Source organism: Bactrocera neohumeralis, chromosome 4, assembly GCF_024586455.1.
Source record: "Bactrocera neohumeralis isolate Rockhampton chromosome 4, APGP_CSIRO_Bneo_wtdbg2-racon-allhic-juicebox.fasta_v2, whole genome shotgun sequence".
In the NCBI taxonomy this organism is placed as follows: Eukaryota; Metazoa; Arthropoda; class Insecta; order Diptera; family Tephritidae; genus Bactrocera; species Bactrocera neohumeralis.
Window position 1 is genome coordinate 12,150,254 of NC_065921.1, and position 22,739 is coordinate 12,172,992.

Genomic DNA, 22,739 nt, shown 5'->3' on the forward strand with positions numbered 1-22,739 from the left:
TACAACAATAATAGCATTATGACTATGGATAATTATTATTCTTACACAAGTATTATGCATATCAAATTGCCACGCCCTTTCAACTACACTTTATAGTCACATATTTATGTATTTATGTCAATTAACAGTTAAGCTTCCAACGCAATACATTTTTATTTTTAAATAAAAAAATACTTGGAAATTAAACAGTAAATACTACAACAGAACAAAAACAATAAGTACAACAAGAAGCACAAATTTCAACAAAGAAAAACTAAAACATTTTATAAAACACGAAAGAATTTAATGGAATCCGGCTTTACCACTTCGTAATCGGTGGCGTAAAGTGGCCGCAACGTGGAAATCCGTTTGGCACTGGCGGCCAATCGTTGGGCGTGCCCACCTGAAACACCATATTCATGCCGATGGCGATGTGAAATTGAAAATGGCAATGAAACAGCCAAACACCCGGATTGTCTGCACGAAACCGCAACACGGTGTAACCGTTATTCGGCACAGCGACAGTGTCCTTCAGCGCGGGCTTGAGAAAGCGACGCTCCAACAGACCACGCCTATCCAACTCCAGTGCATGCTGCAGATTCATGCGTTGCAACTGTACGTCCGGTGAGCGACCCATGCCGAGCACAACGAACGGCGTGCCATGCAAATGAAACGGATGACTGATATTAATCTGCTGCACCTCATCGACCAGCACCACCTCGACGACGGCGTTCAACGGTATATCCACTTTATGTACACACTGACAATTCTCACCACACCTGGCGGGACGATTGTCGCTGTTGCAAAAGTACTCGGGCGGTATTTCGTTGTACTGCGAGAGTATGGCGGACGGTGCCGAGACATAGGAGATTTCATCGATTAATGAGACCAAGTGATCGGCATCCGAGGCGACTGTAAAATGGATAAGCGGGAGATTAGTATGCTTAAGAGTGATAAGACGGTGTAGGAGAGAGGAAATTTGAGTTATTGGATTTTTTTTATTTATATAAGTTTAGAATATTTTTTTAATTTTAAAATATTTTTTTTTTTAATTTTGAAATATTTTTTTTTTATTTTGAAAAATTTTTTTAATTTTAAAATATTTTTTTTTTTAATTTTGAAATATTTTTGTTTTTATTTTGACAAATTTTTTAATTTTAAAATATTTTTATAATTTGAAAATATTTTTATAATAGAAAACGAACTACTGTGATTATTGTTTTGAAATATTGTTGCATGCTAATTGTTTTTACTTGAGGTTTATAGCGTAACTATGTGGAGCAAAGCTTGTACTTACCGTGTGTAACGGGCTTGTGTATTTTTTTATCAGATTAGTATGCGAAATTTTATTATGCTTATATTTTAATGAAAAAAAATTAAATAATTTAATATTTAATTACAAGTAATACTATGAAATAGGCTACTGCAGTGACTTTGAGCGACACAAAATATTGTAAATACATACATACAAATATCGTACATTAAATATAGTATATATATACATACAAATACAAATACAGTGAGCAATCATAATACAAATAACTTAAATTACAAAAATGTCTACAATTCTTTTACATACATATGTGGAGTAAGAGAGTTTACGCTAAAAGCAAAAGTAATACGATTATTTGAGAGTTAAGTATAACACAAAGTGAAATTAAATAACGGTACATTTCAGCAAATTTACTAAATACATATAAACATACATAAATGTAGCTATAGAAATAACTAAAAAAAATTACGAATGAGCAAATGAGAATAATACAAATACATAATAGTAGCGAGTACAAATAAATTAATGGACACTTGGTGCGGATTCGGCGAAAATATGCTATTTACAACAAAACAGAATTGAACTGGCACGCCCACACGCACACAAAAGCAAGGCGACGCGAAGAATGTCAAACTTCCTTGCCGGCTGCTAAGTACTTGACTGCGCCACAGGCCTTCGTACGCCTTAAAAGTACTTGATCGGCGGCAAGTGATCGCCGCAACGTGGAAAATTGGGTGGCACCGGCGGCAGATCCTCTGGCGTGCCTATGTGGAACACCAAATTCATGCCGATCGCTACATGAAAGAGAAAATGGCAATGGAAGAGCCAAACGCCCGGATTGTTGGCACGAAACCGCAGCACAGTGTAACCGTTATTCGGCACAGCGATTGTATCCTTGAGTGTTGGTTTGGTGAAATCACGCTCCAGCATGCCCAAACGATCCAGATCCAAAGCGTGTTTTAGGTTGATTTTTTTTATGGCCTTGTCCGGTGAACGTCCCAAACCGACGACGTAGAACGGTGAGCCATGCAAGTGGAATGGATGACTCAGATTGGTTTGTTGCACTTCGTCGACAAGCACGACTTCCACCACAGCGCCCAGTGGTATGTCGACTTTGTGTACACACTGGCAATTGTTGTCGCAATTGACTGGTCGGTTGTCACCGTTGCAGAAGAGTTCCGGCGGCACATCGCTCAGCTGTGAGAGCATCGGTGATGGCGGTGAGATGTAGGAGATTTCATCGATCAGTGATGTTAGGTGATCACCGCTGGGTGCAACTGTAATTTACATAGTAGGAATTTGGTTTGTTTGGTTGCAATGTTAAATATGGTTAGTAACTGTGGGTGGGGTGCTAACGATTGGGTTTGTCTTTTTCTTGTTTATGGCCTTTACTTTGATTTGGGGTGTTTTTTCTTGTTTATGACCTTTGCCTTGATTTTATGTGTTTGCTGAGAGCCTCGTTTCATTTAAGCTTACTTGAAAAGGTCGTTGATAGTTGAAAGAAAGCGTGTCGAAAGTAAATCGGTAAGTTGCGGTTTTGAGTCTTGGATAAGACTGCTTGGGAAAAGATTTAAAAACTGCGAGCGGATTTTACTCAACAAAAAGCCTCTGATATAATCACATCAGCTGAGGTTTGAGGAGGCGACTTACACCTTGGAGACGCCTGCATTTGACTGAATATTATCGACACATTGGCGGGTAAATCAGACCAAATCTAGATCAAAAGATCAGCTTTAAAAAGTATACAAATTCATAACTGTAATATAGTATACGCTTCCCACGTTAACCTAACCTCAACTGAAGATGATGTATAGTATGGGTTGTAGAAACAATCAATAGAGATATGGATCAGTTTCATACTGAGATTTCAATATACAGTCTTACATTACCTGTTAAGGGATAAAATCTCAAATAGCTGATAATTTATCGTGAGATACCTTTTAAATATTGATATCACAGAAAACCGACTGTCCAAGTCGTAAACATATCGACCTAAAATATCAAATTTTCTTCAGATCTAAGAAAATATAGACATGGAGGAGGCTTGAAGAAAGAGAATACTTGAGGTGGCTAAAAGCTTCCTACTTTGAAGGAAGTATAGAAACTATTGGATCGTATGGCTAAAAGCTATGTACAGAAGTAACTTTCAAAATTTTCTAAGAAAGCGCACTTATTTAATTCTTCATTATACTGTCAAGTAATTTATCGATTTAAATCGATAAAAAATTTTCATGCAAAAGCTCAAATGCTACTACATATGGTACATATGTATATTCTATATGCTGAAATATTAAGCGGAATAAAGCTATTTTTGTTCAAAAACTATATATATAACAAGTAAAATAATCAAAATTACATGTATGTGGAAGAATTCTCTAAAATTTAGAGTATTAATAATACACACGTATGTATATAGGGATCAATTAAAGTTGGGCTTCTAAAGAAGGGAACGCAAAAAGTAGGACGCGATATGTTTTAATATTTAATTATGTATAAATTTTGATTATGATAAATATTGAGTACAGATTTACTACAATTAAAGCTTTGGAGGAACATTTTTTTAAATAATGTTGTTTTTCACAATAATTTAGCAGCTAAGCATATTTAAATGCACTAAATGCGATCAAAAGTAAATATTTAACGACGTGGAACACGAAAATCAAGCGCTCGTGTCTATGTAGGCACGAGTACATAGGAGACATTCGTGCGCAAAGCTTTTTTAACGCAAACATGCAGAATATTGTTATTAATTAAGAGCATTGCTACTTTTTACAACATACAAATGTTTGTTTGAGATAAGGACATCCACAACTTACCCAAATAACGGTTGTAAGTATTGGCAATAAAGAGATTCTTCACATCGTAAACGAAGAAACGGAATGGCAAGAAAATTTTCACATCAGGACGTTCCACGAGAACACCTTTGTCCACAGCTTTGGCATTTTTCAAATTCGAAACACAAACAGCATCGTTGCGTTTCCGATTGCAGATGGCATCTAACGGGTTCATAACCTGTTTGCGAGTTGGAGAGAGAAAGAGAGTGAAGTGAGTGTGTGGTTGCGAGAGAGGATGAGAGACATAGATTAAGCGAGTTATATTAAAATTAGTGGTTTAACGGCTGGCTGCTGAGCTTTCGCTTATAATTGAAAGCTTTTATTGATGTTTTATTTTAAATATTTAAAAAATATTTAGTTTCACTGCAAATTATTTTTATTATTATATTGAGATCGAGCGAAATATATTAAAATTAGTGATTTACCGGCTGGCTGCTGAGCTTTCGCTTATAATTAAAAGCTTTTATTGATGTTTTATTTTAAAATTTTTAATAATATTTAGGTTGACAGCAAATTAATGTTATTATTATATTAAAATTAAAATTGGTGGTTTAACGGCTGGCTGCTGCTTGTTGAGCTTTCGCTTATAATTAAAAGTTTTTATTGATATGTTATTTTATTTATTTCAAAATTATTTAAGTGGACTGCAAATTGTTGTTATTATTATATTTTTTTATAATATCTGTATATATTTTTTAATGTTATCTGTTTATAACTGCTTATATACAGGCAGTTTTAAAAGGCTTTTTGATAATAAATAAAATTTTTCATTTCATATACATATCTATTTATTTATACATATATGTACATATATTTTGCATATTAAAAAGCTTTTTGTTGAGCTTTTACTGCTCAAAAGCTTTCAAAAGCTTTTTTCGCATACTTTTTTATGAAATTGAGCTATAGCCTTTTTGGTAAGCTTTTACTGCTCAAAAGCTTTCAAAAGCTTTTGTCGCATTTTTTTTTTTTGTTTGGAATTGAGCTATATTTTTTTTAATGTATACTAACCTTTAGTGACATTTGTATTATCATTTCAACTTCTTCTTCTCGTCGTAGGTGCTTGATGACATAAATTTACACGGTGTTATATGCATAATTTTATATATTTACAAATATTATATACAAGTAAATATTAATAAATACTCGTTACACACTTCCAACGAGTAATAGTGCAGGGGTAAGCTGTGCTTAGGTAAAAAAATGATATTTAAACTAAAAAAATTATATTTATTTATTAAGTTATTTATTTTACAAATATTTTCATTACAATTTTTTTATGTATTTTAAAAAATTTAACTTTTTTCCTTTTATATAAAATTTTTAGGATATTTATATGAAAAACTTGCCGCTTTGCTTTTGAGTCCTTGTTTCGTTCCTTTGTTGTTGTTTTTTTTTTTTTTAGTATTTACATTTCATTTTCGTTTTTTGGATAGTAGCGGATGCAGCGTTGCTTTCGGCTAAGCAGCGCTCCAGCCACATACCAACGGTGTAAATATGTGAACATGTCTATAATTATTTGGTTATTATGCTTTTTGTTGTGTATGTATTAATGTGTATATATGTATGTAAGTGTGTAAGTATATGGTATACTTATTTCTTCACACATATGCATATGTATGTATGTAGTATTTACAACGGTTTATGTGCATATATTTAATACTAGGTATTGCCATATGTACATATGTATGTTTGTGTTTCTGTGTGTGTGTTATTGTTGCATATTTATTGGTGCCATGGCATTGTTATTGGGGTAACTTATATACGTACATACAAAACTAGCATGAAATTGAAATTCGAAGCGTCAGCTGACATGTATTTATGTATATATGTATGTACATACAGATATTCATATAAAGTTTCGCTATCAGTTTCAAGCCTAATCTTCGTTTATCTACACACACTTGCTAACAAAAACATAAGTTGTTGTTTTCTTTATAAATACAAGTTATACATACATATAAACAACGCTGTATATACATATGTACATATGAATATCGCTTTACATACAGCTCGGATCTTTTACACTTAAGAAGAACTAGTCGCTATAATTATTACCAAAAAAAAAAAAAAACAAAAAATCAAAAACAAATTGAAACAAAAACAATTTAAAGGCAAGTGTGCACCTACAGATGGTCGCAAGAAATTTTTGTTTTGCAGAAATAGGAGGAACTAACAAATACAAATAAGAAGAATGAAGCAACTTAATTATTTTACAGTCATGTTTTTAGCTTAAAAATTATAAACTAAGTCAAATGGAAAAGGAAATACAATACACAAAGTAGCAGAAGTAGATAGAAACAAAAGAAAATCAATAAAATTATTATATATGTATATCGTATAGTTGTTGTTGTTGTTTTTTATTTATGACTGCTGTGCACAAACGACGACGCGTTCGCTAGAATCGCTTCCTTCTCGGCTCGCCTACGGAATCAATGTTCGCGTTCGCTCCACAATGTAAACTCCCACTCAAGATCGCTTTAACCTCGCCACTCGTGTGCCATTCCTCTCTGAAGTGTGTATGTGTGTTGTGTGCTCATTCACGCATATACATTTACATACATATGCATGTAAACGCAAAGTCTTATGTTGGGAAAGCTTGCGCATTCGTAAAGCTCAAAAAAGCACAAAATTTTGTTGGTTGGTCTTTTGGTGGACGGAATATCATTTAGCAACGCTGGTTGTTTTTTTTTTTGTGTTTTATGCTCAGCCATTTTGTGTTATTGTTGTTTGTGCCATTTTGCTCTTTTGAGCCATAGTTGTGAGCTTTCACTCTCAGCGTTATTTTACAGTTTTTATTTTGAGTCACGTGCTTTTTGAATCGTTCTTTTCATTGGTAAAGATTTTTAGCCAATTTTGTTTGATTTTTTTTTATCGGAATTTTGTGCTCTTTTCGCTTTACGCTTCGTGGCTCTTTTTATTTGTACAAAGCACATTTTTTTATTACAATATTATAAGGTATCATCTTTTGTGGCTTGTTTATATTAATATTTTTTACTAAATTTTATTTTCTTTCACTTTCTATACGCTAGATGAAGTCTAGAAAGAATTTGGCACCATTTAGGTTATGTTATGTTTAATTAATGGGTATGGGCGCCTTGTGATCACCACACGTGGGGAAGCCTGGTGGCACTGGTGGCAAATCGGCGTTCGTGCCGACCTGCAAAACGAGATTCATGCCGATCGTTATGTGGAAGAGGAAGTGACAATGGAAGAACCAGAAACCTGTGTGCGGGTAAAGTGAAATATGTTTAATAAGATTTCATTTACTAAAAGCTTATTTCTAAATCTGGTATTGCAACTAACCGGGATTATCGGCTCTGAAGCGCAATACAACATAACCATTATTTGGCACTGGTATTGTGTCCTTTTGTGGTGGCAGATTGTATTGACGGTGCAGCAGACCGCGTCGATCCAAGTCCAGGGCGTGTTTCAAGTTAATCTTCTTGACGCTGGTGTCCGGCGAGCGTCCAATACCAATGACACTGTAACTGTAGCCGTGCAAATGGAATGGATGTGACAAGTTGGGTTGTTGAACTGTGAAGAGAGGGAGAGATACATTTAGTATACTGTCAAAGAATATAATTTGCTAAATATTATAAATATTACAGACTATGACTATAATACAAGCTTTAAAGGTAAATCGGTTTAGTATTACTAGATTTCATAAAGACTGATTGAACTAATAAAATAAAAGAGAGAAAAAGAGAGAGAATAAGCAGAGTCTGTTAAAGACAAGCGTCATACATTGAAGAAAGTATCGATAGTGAGGCCGCAGAGTCTGTTAAAATTCACGTCAAGCGCAGACATCCTAAAGGTTGACTACTCCTCATGGACTTAGTATCTGAACTCTATTTGGTAACGCAAAGAACCAAAACTGGTCTTTGCGTGGCTTATTGGCCTACCAGATTAACCTAACCCAACTTATAAAATAATCACTATTCTATACTTTTTTCGACCATCTGATTATTTTAGTTCAAGGGATTTCGAGATACACGATTACTCGTTGGAAACTTTCGAATCTCAGAGTTAAAATGAATTCATATTCGTGGAAGATACCGGATATGATGATGATGTGAAATTTTGGAAATTTTACTTTCCTTGTTCTCATTTTGTGACGATAGCTATACTGTTAGTTCGAGTTTATGGTATGATTACAGTAACTGCTGTCTCTCTAGCAAGTCCTAATTTCGACTGAGTATGTACTTGTAAGTGCTATACCGACGAATAAAAAAATCTAAATTTCAATCTTGTTGTTGTTCGGAAAGGTTGTTATTGATGTCATCTAACATTAGGCCAAGACCTCAGGACAAGATAGGCCTAGAAAATGTGCAGTTTTGACGAGGTCGGACAGCAGGGGATGAAGAGATCAATAAGTAGGAGTTTAACCTGAACGATGTGGCGTAAAGGTTACTCTAGATTCACGGGACACTTTGAGCTTTTTGTAAAGGGGTCAATTGTGGATAGGTAGGAGTTTGACCTAAATGAACTGACGCAACGGTAACTCTAGATTCACGGGACAACTCGAGGTCTTACTCTGCAATGGGTGCAGGTTTTACTCCAAGTACGCCATTCACTGAGAGGGAGTCCGTGAAGGTGTTGATGACTCCACTAGCAGTTAGTGCATGTCTAAAGTTTGTTGTGTGTGTTGATTTAGTCTAAATTTAATACGTTAGCTTAAAAAAATATTTAAAGCGAACCAGTTCACAATTCAAACTACAAAATTAGTGAGTGTTTTTGTACGCTACGCTGCATTAGTATCGGAAATGCCCGAAGGCGTTGCATTTTGCGAACGCGCGCGCTCTGTCTTTATCGCATACGATCATTTTGAATTTGCTCATTTTCTTTATGTTGTTTTTGTGCCACACAAAAACACAATTTTCTCACAATTTCCAATTCACCAATCCGATTTGCTGATTTTATAATTTTACCATAAACGTTAATTTGCGCTGAATTTAAAATGTTGGCTCGTGGGTGCCGCGCTTGCTGAATCACAAATTATATGTACACACATTGTTATAAGTATATAGTTACTAGCAAATTTTATTTTATAATATTTTTGCAATCTACGCGCCTGCGCTGCTTTGCGATTGTTTTGTATCCGGTTGGGAGGCACCTGGCATGGCTGCAAGGTATTGCTGGTGCTTATCATGGCAATCGACTTTTAACGGAAAATTCGTAGCTCAGTATTAATCGTAATAATGTTATTTAGACGAGAAAAATCAAACGATCCAGGGGAGATAAAAAGTAATAACCGCGATTGGTTGGCAAATGGAGGCTATGCAAAATTTCGAATTTCGATTTCGATACGAATGGTGTGTTACTTGCTGTGCAACTTGTGATATTTGTTTGTAAAGAGGTGGATTATGTACATATAGTATACACATAAATTTTAAATTTAGTTTTTATTATTTTAAATGAAATAAACAAACTTAATTTAAGCTTTCAATGTAATTAACTTTAAGAATGCAAACTCACCTTCATCAACCAGCACTATTTCCACGATCGCATTCAGCGGTATATCGATTTTGTGCGTGCACATGCAATTGGGGCCACAATTTGCAGGACGATTATCACCGTTACAAAACTGTTCGGGATTGATTTCATGGAACTGTGAAGTGAGTGGCGCTGGTGGTGACAAATACGAGATCTCGTCGATCAGTGAGATGACGTGATCACCAGTGGGAGCAACTGCAAAAGAAAGAGACATTTACAGTGACACAATCAAACGTGGTAAGAAATCTTGAAGAAACTCACCCAAATAACGATTGTAAGTGTTGGGCTGGAACAGTTCTTCTGGACGATAAACGTAGAAGCGGAATGGCAAGAAGATCTTCACATCCGGTTTCTCCGCCAAGAGACCACGATCGATTTCCAAAGCACTCTTCAGCTGACTGACACACACAGCATCATTTCTAGGCGCATTACATTGTGCGTCCAGCGGATTCATGACCTTTTGTTTGTGTTACGACGAAGTGCGACGTTTTCGAGTTTCGCATTTTCAATTATTTATACAGTTTTATAGCATAAGCATTGTGGCGTGCAATTATTTACATATGTTTGTGCCATAATATTTGCATTTTTTTGTAAAATAATTTGAGGTTTTTTGGCAATAATTTGGTTTTTATATACAGAATTTCACATCAAATCGTGTTTTTTGTTGTTGCATTTTGAATTTTGATATTTGTTGCCGAAAAGTTTTGCAATTGCGCGATTTTAGATGTGAAGTCAGAGAGCAGTTCGGGTTTGTTTTGTACAAATTATGGCAGTTTATGGTGATTGGGGTTGTGGTTGATTTGTTGGTATTCAATTGGTTGGTTGCAATGAAAAAAAATTGTAAAAGAGAAATTGATTAGCAACATAAACATATACAGCTTGGGGTTAAAGAAAATTATGAATGTACACATATTTATGTATAAATATTTTTATAATATTTATATAACACATATCGTTACCTAAAATGCAAAATAACGTAACATCACTTTTCAAACGTTTACAAGTGAAGGAAAAATGATGTAATGGAAACCACTCATATTGAAGAAAATTTGAGTATTGGTTATAAAATGGTTATGTATTGGTTATATGTTGGTTATATATTGGTTAAATATTGGTTAAATATTGATTTTATTTTGGTTTTGTATTGGTTATATATTGGTTATATCTGACAGCGCAAGCTTAAAATTTTATGCAACTTATATGTAAACGATGTAGTGCATCGTAAGCAATAGAAAACTCAATTTTAATTTTTTTATGATACGTTGTTTTGCTTTTTAGGTGACGATATAATATAAAACAATAATTTTGGAACTCATAATTAATTTTCCAGCTGACTCAATTTTATAATAAACTCTTCAAATTATTTAGAAAACAAATTTTTTTCCAATTTTTATGCCTGTTTCTCGAATCTCTTGATATTAATTTGGAGTAAAAATTTTTTTTTTCAAATTTTATCGCTGATTTTTAAATCTCTTTAATCGGCAAATTGTTTCGAGTCAAAATAATTTTTAGACTCTGTAGTCCTAAAGTAACTTGTTATATAAACAACCAGGTATACTTCGATACATTTTTTGAGCTTCATCAGAATTCATTACAAAATCGACGGACCAGAAAATAAAAATGCCTGCACAACCTACAACAAAGGTATAATTGAAGCATAAATATATATATATATAGGTATATAACGGTATTTACAATGATCTATACAAAGCGCAGCTGCGCTTCCATAAACCAAAATTATAATATGATTATATAAGATTTTATATACAGTATGTATATGCAAGTATATTATATACTATATGCGTTTAGCTAGTTACAAGTAATAGTTATAGCTATAACTGTAAATATGCATTTGGCATTTGAGTCTGCAACAAAAGCCACTGCAAATGCCACATTTTTCACAATTGCTTGTGCATATCTGTACAAATTTGTTTTTGCCGCTATGTACATGCATATTCATTTGTTTTTGTATTTTCTTACAATATTTGTTTAAATAAATATTATTTAATTTATTTCTAGCAACTCACGTTTTCTCTGTGTGATTGCAAGCACAAATTGGTGCATGATCTTATGCACTTCGATCGAGCCAATGAGCGGTATTAACGGGTAGGTTGGTGTGAGAGGCAAGTGGTTGGGGGTAAGTGGTTGGTTGGCGAGTGTGTGGTAAGCGGTTTGAGGGGGTGTCGGTGCTGGTGCAACTTAGTCACACAGTCACCAAGCGTTGGTGGTGCATTGGAATGTGTCTTTGACTTACCGGGCTAACTGACAATATGGCGCGTAAACAAAGCATTAGCGGGCGCCATTTTTTGGTACTCAATTTGCTGTATATTTCTTTTAGTTTTTTTATGCAATTTATGCTAAATTTTTTACTTCATTTTATTTATTTTTTATTAATGCACATGCTGTCATGCTGCTGTAGTCCATTTGGCCGCCATTTATTTGAAATGGCAAATGCAAAGCTTGGTAGCAATTGTTCTTTAGCGTTATTATTTAATACCTTTATAGTTGATTTGTTTTTGCTGTGAATTTACAAATTGATTGGCATAAATCAATTATATGCACGTCTGCGGATATGCTATTCACTTAAGAGTTCGGCATTTTCGTTATTCGCAAGTAATCACGGAATCGGATTTTTCTGTTTTAGTTGTTGTTTGTATTTAGCTGTGAGTGGCTTGCAGACTTTGTATTGTTCTTAATTGATTTATGAACTTGCCATTGTCATTGAACTAATTACTTTAATTGTGTAAATCACTATAAACTAATCTTATGGACTTACGAGGTCTTTGGTCGTTATTGTGGCGATTTTAAAGCAAAAAAAAAATGAAAATATTAAAAAAAAAATTTTTTTGAATTTGAAAAATTTGAAAGACAGCATTTTAATTAAATACTGTTCGTTGTCCCAGTTGAGATTAAAATATTTTTTTTTTTTAATTTTCATAAATCCTACTTTTTCATAATTTAAACATAACCTACAAATTTGTTGCAAATCAGTTTTCTATATATAAATACAATACTATGGAATGCTTATTATTTTTCTATAAATGCTAGATAATTGAAAAAAAATTATCTGCGCTCAGATATTGTCTTCTAAATTTCCAAGAATTTCGGTTCTATGCAACTTGAGTAATAGATCTAGACCGGATGGCTTTATAGCGAAACTAAAACAACATTGAAGTCAATGTAGATGTTTTATAGTTTCTAATCGAGCAAGGTTCAAAACCTTTAAGAAGTGTTCTGCCTGTGAAATAATTTATTTACAACAAATTTGAATTCTGTGCTAAATAAGATTATAAGAATTTAGAGTTGCCCATACTCAGTTGATTGATGATCTTTGATTCTTTTTTTCCATTAAAAATCTTGATGGTAAGACTACTACCGACGGTGAACCAATAAGGAACGAAATTTTTGTAGCTGGGAATCGAAAATCCCTCATGTAGCCTGATATTTACAGAACTCATCTTATTACGAGTACGCTCTTATGTGTACCAAAATGATAAAATATGTCTAGTTGGGTTAAAAATAAATACCGACCAACTCGGCGCTGTGATTTTACAATTCTCGGGATTGATGATGATTGAACAATCGCTCTTACAGTAAATATCGAACAAGCAAATTACATAGTGGAATGTCAGATTTGAACTAATATAAATTGGTCTATTGCAAAGTTATACACAAATATATCCATTCTAGTTACATTGCATTGCGGTTGGTATATATTGAGATTGTATTTGTAGGAAAGACTTTCTTTTTGTTAAAACTTTTCGTTTTTTCTGAACAAATCACCCCGTATCTACCATATGATCAAATTGGACCCGGATTTGTGTGTTTGACAGCTGTTAACACGATAACATCGAAAAAGTTAAAAAAAAACGCTGCTCAAAAATCATCGAGTTGGCATCCAGAGAAATAGCAGAGGATCTAAGATATATTTTTGATAGGCTAAACACATTCTGGTTAATATTTTAGATATGAAGACCTGATTCTTTTGCAAACACGTAGTCGGGTAGAGTACTAAGAAGCCAACATTGATCAAACGCATCATTACTGGTGACGAGAGGTCGGTTTGCGAATACGACGTCGAAACGGTTCAACAATCTAGCAAAGGGTGCTCGAGAAATGAGCAGAAAACGCGAACATCAAAATTTGCTGAATGCACTGAAGCACATCTCAGCCGAAGCTTATAGCAAATATATGGAATATTGGATTTAGTATTAGCTCAGGAGCCTTGTTTGAAGGAGTTTGTGAAAATGTAGTTTTTATTTGTCAGTCTGAGTTGGATCGGAGGTATGTATGTTTCTTCTTTACGCTAATACACTATAATAACCCACTGGCTCCCAGATTTGTTTTTCTATTCTTTCAAATTTGTAGTCAATGCAAGTTATATCAACGATTAAGCATTCTAAAAAGCGACTATTTTAAATTTTTGTTTTTATAGAATGTTTTTATACAATTAATAATATTTTCTGGAAATTAGTTTCGACTCGCAGCGGCAATCTAAAAGTATCTTTGGTAGTGCTTGATACCTTTATTTAAATTATATTAAACTATGATCTAACAATTTGCGCCATACAGATATACTAAGAATATTATGCTTGTCTTAATTGTACAGAATATTCTATTTAATTTTTTTATTTCGCGCAAAATCACGCAGACTCACTATACTGGACTTAAACTAATATGCAGCATAGATGACGATCAAATGGTAAAAATATCTGAGTTTCATACAATCACTTAGCGCATAAGTACACGCACACATCCAAACACACAAAACAAGTACACAAACACACTCATGCGCTTGTATTGAGTCACGCGGGTTTTTTCTTAAGCGCGCACATAAAAGCGCTCACAACGCCCGCCGCAAATGGGAACAAAAATATGCAAATAAATTGTTAAAGGCTATGCCCTGAATAGCCATTACACTTGTGAAATATTTGTTGTTGTTATAGTTTCTTATGATCTGTCTTTTCGGTTTCTATTTTAGTAGAGCAAGCAATGAAAAACTGAAAAGCCATTTACTTACCACACCCTGTGGTATGCCGACATCGTAGGTTGGCGGAGCCGATGCTGGTTGATAGGGGCCGCGCGCATAACGCAAAATGCCCAACTGTTGAGCGCGACGAATGCCACATTCACCCAGACCGCGCACCTGTATCCAGTAAGCGCCGACAGGTTGATTGGCATTGATAATGAAGTCATAGCGTTCGCCTGCAATGCAATTATGACACAAAAGAAGTGAGGGAGTGAGTGTGCGATATTTGAAAGGTTCATGTTCATATGTTAAAAATTATAAAAAAAATGAAATCGTAAAAGTATAACAAACTTAAAAATATGAAAATAATAAAAAAATACTAAAATAATAAAAAATCGTTTAAAAGCCCAAACTGTTGCATATTGATGGATAATACATTGTTAGGTAACTAGGAAATGCTAAAATTTACAAGCGTAAAATTTTGAAAATTTTATTAATTAAAAGTTTCAAATTCTTTATACCTACAAAAGCCACTATTCAATATTTGTCTTGCAACTATTCAGTTGACTGTTGTTGTTGTTGTTTTCATTATTTTACCTCTTTATGTTGTAATAATTCGACCCTGATTTTTAAAATTAATTGCCTTGTGAACTTTTAATTGTCACAAATTAACAGCGGCGCATGTTGGAACACCCGCTTGGTATTATTGGTATTATTTATGAGCGCGCTGGTGCTTTAAACTCGTATACCCACAGTCACATATGATTGCTCAGCGCTTATGTGGTGTGTGATCGCCGATCGGTTAGTGTGGTTATTGATTAATGTAATTAGTGGGAAATGCCTATGAAATTAATATTGACAAACCAAAGTAATGTGTCAGCATTAATTCGCGGTATGGCTATTGTATTGCCATTTAACGGCACCTGTTGTTTTACAAAAACAATAAAAATTTGTAATCGAGTTTTTGGTTTCCTTATTGTCATGGTCCGCTTTGTAAAGTGGTTAGCATGCACCTTGTATTGCATATGAACTGATTTCGATCCTTTTTGGATTAAAATCAGGTTTTATTTATCTGGTCACGCTCCTTCGTCCATCAACGCTAAACTTTCGAGCATGTTTATACCTTCAAAAAGGTTCACATATAGAACTAATAGTCGTTAGGGGTTGACTTTCTACAACTGGAACTCTCAGTACCATCTGATCAAATTTGACTAGGGCTGGTCCATTTGACTGAAATTTGTTTAAACCAAGAAAAAAGTTTGAACAATGAGTTTGTTTGAAATTTTCCATATTTATAATATTATCACGGCTACGGCTACACTCATAGAAAATATTGCAGATGTGATTTGGAGACTCCACTAATGTTAAACTCGTAACTAAGTAAAGTTAATCTGGTAGGCTAATAAGCCACGCATAGACCAGATTTAGTCCTTTGCGATACCAGACCAGGAGTTCAGTTCTTAGGTCTAAGAGGAGTAGACATTCTTTATGATGCATGCGTTTGGCGCGAATTTTAACAGACTCTGCGGCTTCACTAACGATATCTCTTCCAGTGCATCATAAAGTGGGGACCCCAGATGCTTACAGCGTAGTCTTGCCAGCCTCCTTTATCGAGTGTCAATAGGAATTTTGTGTACTTCCGATCTACCGTTTTCAACATGACTTTTGCAGTTTTGCACCCAGGTAGCTCGTTTCCTCAGGTTTTGATTTTCCTTAATGTTTCTGTCGAGATTGTCGTATAAACAATGCATGGGTTTCCCAATATTGATAACGTTTTCGGATGTTAGCCGTACCCAACTTGTCACGAAAAACCTGAATCTTTTGAAAAGACGACTAGAGTAGCTACATTTATCAAACGTGTTATTGCTGAAGAGTCATTGGTTTATGAATATTACGCCAAACTGTCAAATAAACTAGGGAGTGCTTGTTGTTGCTTATCGTTTCCTTTGATTAACGAGCTGTGGTTCTCCCGAACTCATTCAGTAGGGTTAAATGTTGAATAAAAAATACTTCTTGGCTGTTAAGAGGCGTCTACGTGAAGCCATTCATCGTAAATCACCGGGTGTCTGCAGAGAAAATTCAAGAATTTTTCACCACGGTAACGAGTCGTCACATTTTAGCAGTGATTTTAGCGCTTGACTATTTGGCCATACGAGAGTCTCGCTCAGTCAACGTATTCGCCAGACTTTTGGTGATTTTGAATGTACTTAGGCCATTTACATCCGAGGCTTATAATAAGTGTATGGAATATTGGACTAAGCGTTGGCATCTTTACATTGTCTCAAACGGTTAATTTTCGAAGGCGATAATAAAGACTTATATTAAAAGAGGATAAAATGTACATAATTTTTTGTCAGTGCGCATTTCAAAAAAGTATCCTTCGATTTCTCGAAATACACAGTAATAAATGGAGTTTTAAAATAACGGGTGATCCAAGTAGACGTACATTTTCAATAGCCTTTTTTTGACAGATTACGCGTAAGACGTGTCAAGCTGTCATATTATTTTTATTCAGTATTGTTAGGCATTTCATAATGGAAAGAATTAAAATTTGAATCTTTTCCTTTGGTGGAATTTCCACCAATGCACCTATTAATATTAAATACATTATAACTATACTTATACCATACATTAGGACAATTCGCAGACTATGTAATTACTGCTGCAAAATAACTTAAATATCAAGGTACTAATTGACTGCTCTACACAATTAGCACATAATCAACTACTCAGTTGTTAGACTGTCTGCAAAAGGGAACGATAAACAATGGTCAACCCCACTACATTAATATGAAAGCCATGAACAGGGTGTAGCATTACAAATTAGTTCAGTGCATTCATGTTGCATTGCTGTAATTACAGGTGGCAACGCTAATTGAACTGCATAAACAGCAACGTTCTGCTTAATGTAAAGTATGTAAGAGTTATTTACTCAAGTTACCGTTGCAAATTATTTACATACTTGCTCTTTTTTTTTAGTTTAAGTTAATGTGTAGCATAAAATGATTTACTTGGCGTTCAAAAAACCAAAACTAAAAAAATAAAAATGGAATATACATTCAGAGTATTGTCATTTAGCTCAAGCTGCAGCAATACATTGTTGTAACTGTTCATTATTATTTGCTTTATTAATTATTTTAATTATAATATGGCGACCAGAGGATATTTCAACTTAACGCTTAAGCTTCGTTTATGACTCAATTAAAAAATATTAGCTTAAAAATCTTTATTAATAAGTGTAATTAATTTTTATGTAATTACGTACTGCTGATTACTTGTGGTGGTAAATGTTATTAATGGTATTTTTGAAGTACTTAATTATACAATGGAAAGGCTAAATACACAGATGTGTGTAGAGTTTGCCAAAGGTCAATACACGATGACTAATTTTTGTAGCAACATTTAATACAATATACTTTGGCTATCCTTAAAAGGTAATTCCATTCTTTAGCAAGAAAAAAATTTGCGACTTTCAATGCAAATCCGGTTAAAATGTTTTTAAATTAAATATGACCGAATTCTTTACAGGAAATATTATCTCTTTTAATCGACTCAGCTTTCGACCTCCTATTACACGGCTAACCGTAGATGTAATGAGACAATTATACCAACAATTATTCCAAAAATTATACCAAAAGAAATTAAATGCGCGTAAAATGCACTGAAATTCAAAACTTAATTGCCGTTAGCCACTTGATTATTAGTAATAATAGCTGAGTGCGCCAGTATATGATTTCCATGAAACGGTTTATAAATACGTACGAGTACATTATGTGTTATTGTTGCTTTGTGGCGCACAATAAAATGCACAATTCATTAAAACCACAGCGGTAGCTGATTATACGATCCGGTAGAAAAATTGTTTTTGTAATATTTTTGTCGAGAAATAAATATATTGTATGGTGAGCTGAAATTTTGTAACAGATAAGATGAATAGATAAGAAAGTGGGCCTGGCGCGATAAACACCTGCAGCGGTATTTAAAAGTTTACCTTGTTGGGTACGTAATCATTGTTTAAGCGGATAATTGTTTAAGAGACTATAGGCGATAAGAGGTGAGATTTATAAAAATCAGAGCAAGCTATAACCCACATACACAAACCTAAATATATGTTGTCTATGTAATTCAGTGGTTACACATACTTAATTGAATCAGCAATAGAGATAATTTCAAGAAGTCGCGCATGAACATGCGATAAATGAAGGTTGAATGCGTTTTTTGTAGGAAAGTGAAAGTGAAATTGTTGAAATTAGTATTGAGGTGGTTTTATATAGATAACAAAGCAGAAATTTGTTGCTATTTATGGAAGTATTAAGTATTGATTACTGACTCCTTTACAAATAATTAATTGATTTTGCATATAAATATTGGTAGTCGAAAAAGTCTTTTCGTATTTCTAATCAAACTTCAACTTATTTGTTTTTGGATTTATAATGAACTTTAATGAACCAAAATGTACCATTTTGGTCGACCAATTTTTGCCATTTTTCCGCAAGAAACATTATTTCATCAATGTAAAATTTTTCTGGTTTCTTCGCGAAAAACTGCGACAAGTAATTTTCACAGGCTTCTCTTCAAGCCAACATTACTCCATTAAGGAATTTCTGCATTGACCGAAACAAATGGTAGTCCGATGGTGCAAGGTCAGGGCTATATGGTGGATGCATCAAAACTTTCCAGCCAAGCTCTCCCAGTTTTTGCCGAGTCATCAAAGATGTGTGTGGTCTAGCGTTGTCCTGATGGAAGACGAAGCCCTTTCTGTTGATCAGTTCTGACCGTTTTTTTCGATTGCTTGCTTCAATCTCATGAGCTGTTGACAGTAAAATCATAGAATCAATCAAGAGCTGGAGCAGCTCATAGTGGATGATTCTATTCCAATCCCACCAAACACTCGCCATAACCTTTCGAGGCGACAATCCCCGATTTGCGACCATTTGTTGAGCTTCACCACACTTGGACCATAATCTTTTTCGCACATTATTGTCGTATTTGATCCACTTTTCGTCTACTGTTGCTATTCGTTTCAGAAATGGTGCGATTTCATTTCGTTTCAGCAAAGAATCGCGGATGTTAATTCGGTGCATTAAATTTTTCACACACAATTCATGTGGTACCGAAACATCCAGCTTCTTTTTGTAGCCATCCTTTTTTAAATAGTTAAAAACTATTTGATGATGACTGTTAAGTTCCTTAGTGATGTCATAGCTGCTTATGTGACGGTCCTGGTCAATCTTTTCCATAATTCCATCGACTTTTTCAACTATAGGTCAACCAGAGCGAGGTGCATCTTTCACAACGAAATTTTGAGAATGGAAGCGAGCGAACCATTGTTATGCTACACGAACTGATACAGCATCATATCCATGAACTGTGTATCGAATGACACAATGTTATTGGTAGCACTGAAGATATACGACTGCACCGACGTCTACTGACAAAATACGAAAAGTCTTTTTCGACTACCCAGTATTTCTGCCTTTCAGTCTGCCTCGTTAATTACTAAATTGTCTATTAATTGCATGAACTTTCAAATGAACTTAAGGCTTCAGTGCTAAACACCTTTCACGCACTTAAAACAGCATAATATATGTGACATTACTGTATCCCAACCCTTGCTCTGCAATTATTTAGTATTATTCTTTAAGCTAAACTGTATTAGTCCGTGGGAGCAGCTTTGGCTGCATGAAAATCACTCTTTTCAATTTGCAACGTGAATAATAAAATTATTAATTTATTATTGCTTTTACTCGTTATTAGTTTAATAAATTAATTGTAATAATTGCTTAATCCGAACAATTTTTCGCACCTTAAGCCATAAAGTAATCCAGCGATTAATATGCTTTTAATATTTCAATTAAGAAGTAGAACAAGTATTTTGTTAGAGTACTTCCTTAACAGATTATTATGAAAATAAGCTGTTTCTAATAAATAACAGTTTGTTAAAGTATGCGTACATTAGGGGTGCTCTAAAATGTAGTTTAGCAAATTAAGTATGTAGAATAAATAACATACGGAATTACTCAGCGATAAGATAGGTATTTGGTGCTTCTACAGATCTCTTTTTGTCTTTTGGTAACAACCTTTACCGGATAATACTGCCAACTCCTTAACTACAAACTTTTTAGGCCACCCGGACGATTTCATCTGACAAACCAAAATCACCACTTTTAAATTATGGCACGTTAGCTCAGCTAGATCATTTTCACCGTAAAGTTTTCATTTATTTCTCCGCAAAAACACTTTTTGAGGCGCAAAGTTCGGCATACTTGTAATTGAGTAAAAAAATTATTGTTGCTTCAAAAATGACATATTTTGATCTATTGCCTAGAAATTCTTATACTTAAAGTTTAGATATTCCGTAATTGGAAAAATTTCTTTATTTTTGGTTCTAACCCAACTTAAAAATTCGTCCCACCCTTAAGTGAAAATGTATGCAAGCAATTTTTGTTCAGCTTTGCAATGAACTCTCACTAGCAATAATTCAGCACTCGATTAAACAAGTACTATACTTCCTTTCGACAGTCATATGTGTATATTATGCATATTAGTAGACATTTATTTATTTAGAGTGGATTATATATAGCACCGCGTGGCCTTTTAATCACCATATTTGACTTGCATTAAATCAATACAAGTTGGCTAACCTTTTCCGCTCAAATACTTATATAGAACTTTAAGCATATGCATTAGCATAACTAAGACAAAAAAGAAAAACCGTTAACTTCGTTTGCACCTAAGATATAATACCCTTAATAGACAAAAAAGCGATTCCAACCAACCAACCGTGTTCTCAAAAACTGAGATACATGTTTGTGATGATACAGATGAACAGATAAACGGACTTGGCTATTTCGACTTAGCTCATTATATTCATCATTTATGTTTATATCTTATAAGGTCTCCGAGGCTTTTTCGGAGTGTTACAAATTTCATATTATATTTCGTTTAGAAAACAATGCTGGTCATACCATTTCTTCCTAAAGTTATATGAACCGTCGTAGTGCCCATACTATTACGATTCTCTGTGCCAAATTGAAGTTATTTATTTTGATTTAGTTATGGCACTTTATAAGGTATTGGTTATCAGCGTTTTGTGGGCATGGCAGTGTTCCGATTACGCCCATCTACGAAGGAATACGATATCTCAATTTTTACTCAAGTAACAGTATGCACGGACGAACGGACAGACAGACAGTCACCCCCATTTCAACTTTTCTCGTCATTCTGATCATATATATGTATATACTACTGTGATCAAATATGTCAACGAATTTTCCAGTCATCATAGCACTTGGGAAAAGCCTCCATCGTAATGGCCATGAGAGCCTTTTTCGATTCAGCTTTTATATCCTCAATTAAGTCAAAACGGTGTTCTCGGAGTTGTCATGTCAATTTGCTGGTCAGTAGCAAATCAGGCGAATACGGTGGTTTTGGAACGATATTTGTTGAATTTTTACCGAAATGATCACGAATAACCAATGCAGTATGAGATGGTGCATTATCGCAATTCTTTGTTCAATAAATTCAGACATACTCGTAGTAAAAATCGAAGAACTCCCTTTAAGAGCCTCACAAAACGACGCGTATCTCAAATACTAATGAATATTTTGACGTGAAATTTAGCATAGATGTCTCTAACAGTACTATCAACAGAAAAATTTGACCGATTTTGGCGCCAATACGAGATACAAAGTACAGCCAGGTCTTTCTCCACCTGATTTCTCCAAGGGAGTGGCTATATCCAATTTCTAATCTTACGTCGTCGCCGAGCACCCTGAAAACGTGAGAAATCCTTGTGTAAATTGCTAAAAAGAAGAAGCTTCAGCAGAGCCACTCCGACATACACGGTTTAAGAGTTAACTGAAGTCTAATTGCAGCGTCTGTTCATCAAAGGGGCCAGCAGCCTTACAAACTAATCAATTAAAGTAAGTTCTTGTATGGAAACTTCATATATTTGTGAAGGGTATTATAGCATCGGTGCAGCCGAAGTTAATGTTTGTTTATGTTCTTGCTTTTGTTTTACCACTACTAAGTGTTTCCTTTCCACCTCGTTTATATTTTGTATATTAGTTTAATGAGTAGACATGTTAAGTGCTAATATATGTATAATGTATGTATGACTTTGTGGCCCGCACTAGTCTATTTATACTAATTTATACATTTTGACTAGTGGAATGCAAGTGTCTATGCT

General features: G+C 34.4%; 1 protein-coding gene across 1 annotated transcript in view; it reads right to left on the reverse strand.

Moving 5' to 3' along the window:
• Nucleotides 1-5,292: 5,292 nt before the first annotated feature.
• Nucleotides 5,293-22,739, reverse strand: part of LOC126755650 (uncharacterized) — a 120,446-nt gene continuing 102,999 nt past the window's right edge. The window contains exons 6-10 of the mRNA XM_050468374.1: nucleotides 14,600-14,784; nucleotides 9,841-10,036; nucleotides 9,562-9,774; nucleotides 7,390-7,620; nucleotides 5,293-7,308 (exon numbers count right to left, since the gene is read on the reverse strand). Coding sequence (XP_050324331.1) covers nucleotides 7,160-7,308; nucleotides 7,390-7,620; nucleotides 9,562-9,774; nucleotides 9,841-10,036; nucleotides 14,600-14,784 — 974 coding nt within the window. The 3' untranslated portion in view covers nucleotides 5,293-7,159. The remainder of the gene's footprint in view (nucleotides 7,309-7,389; nucleotides 7,621-9,561; nucleotides 9,775-9,840; nucleotides 10,037-14,599; nucleotides 14,785-22,739) is intronic.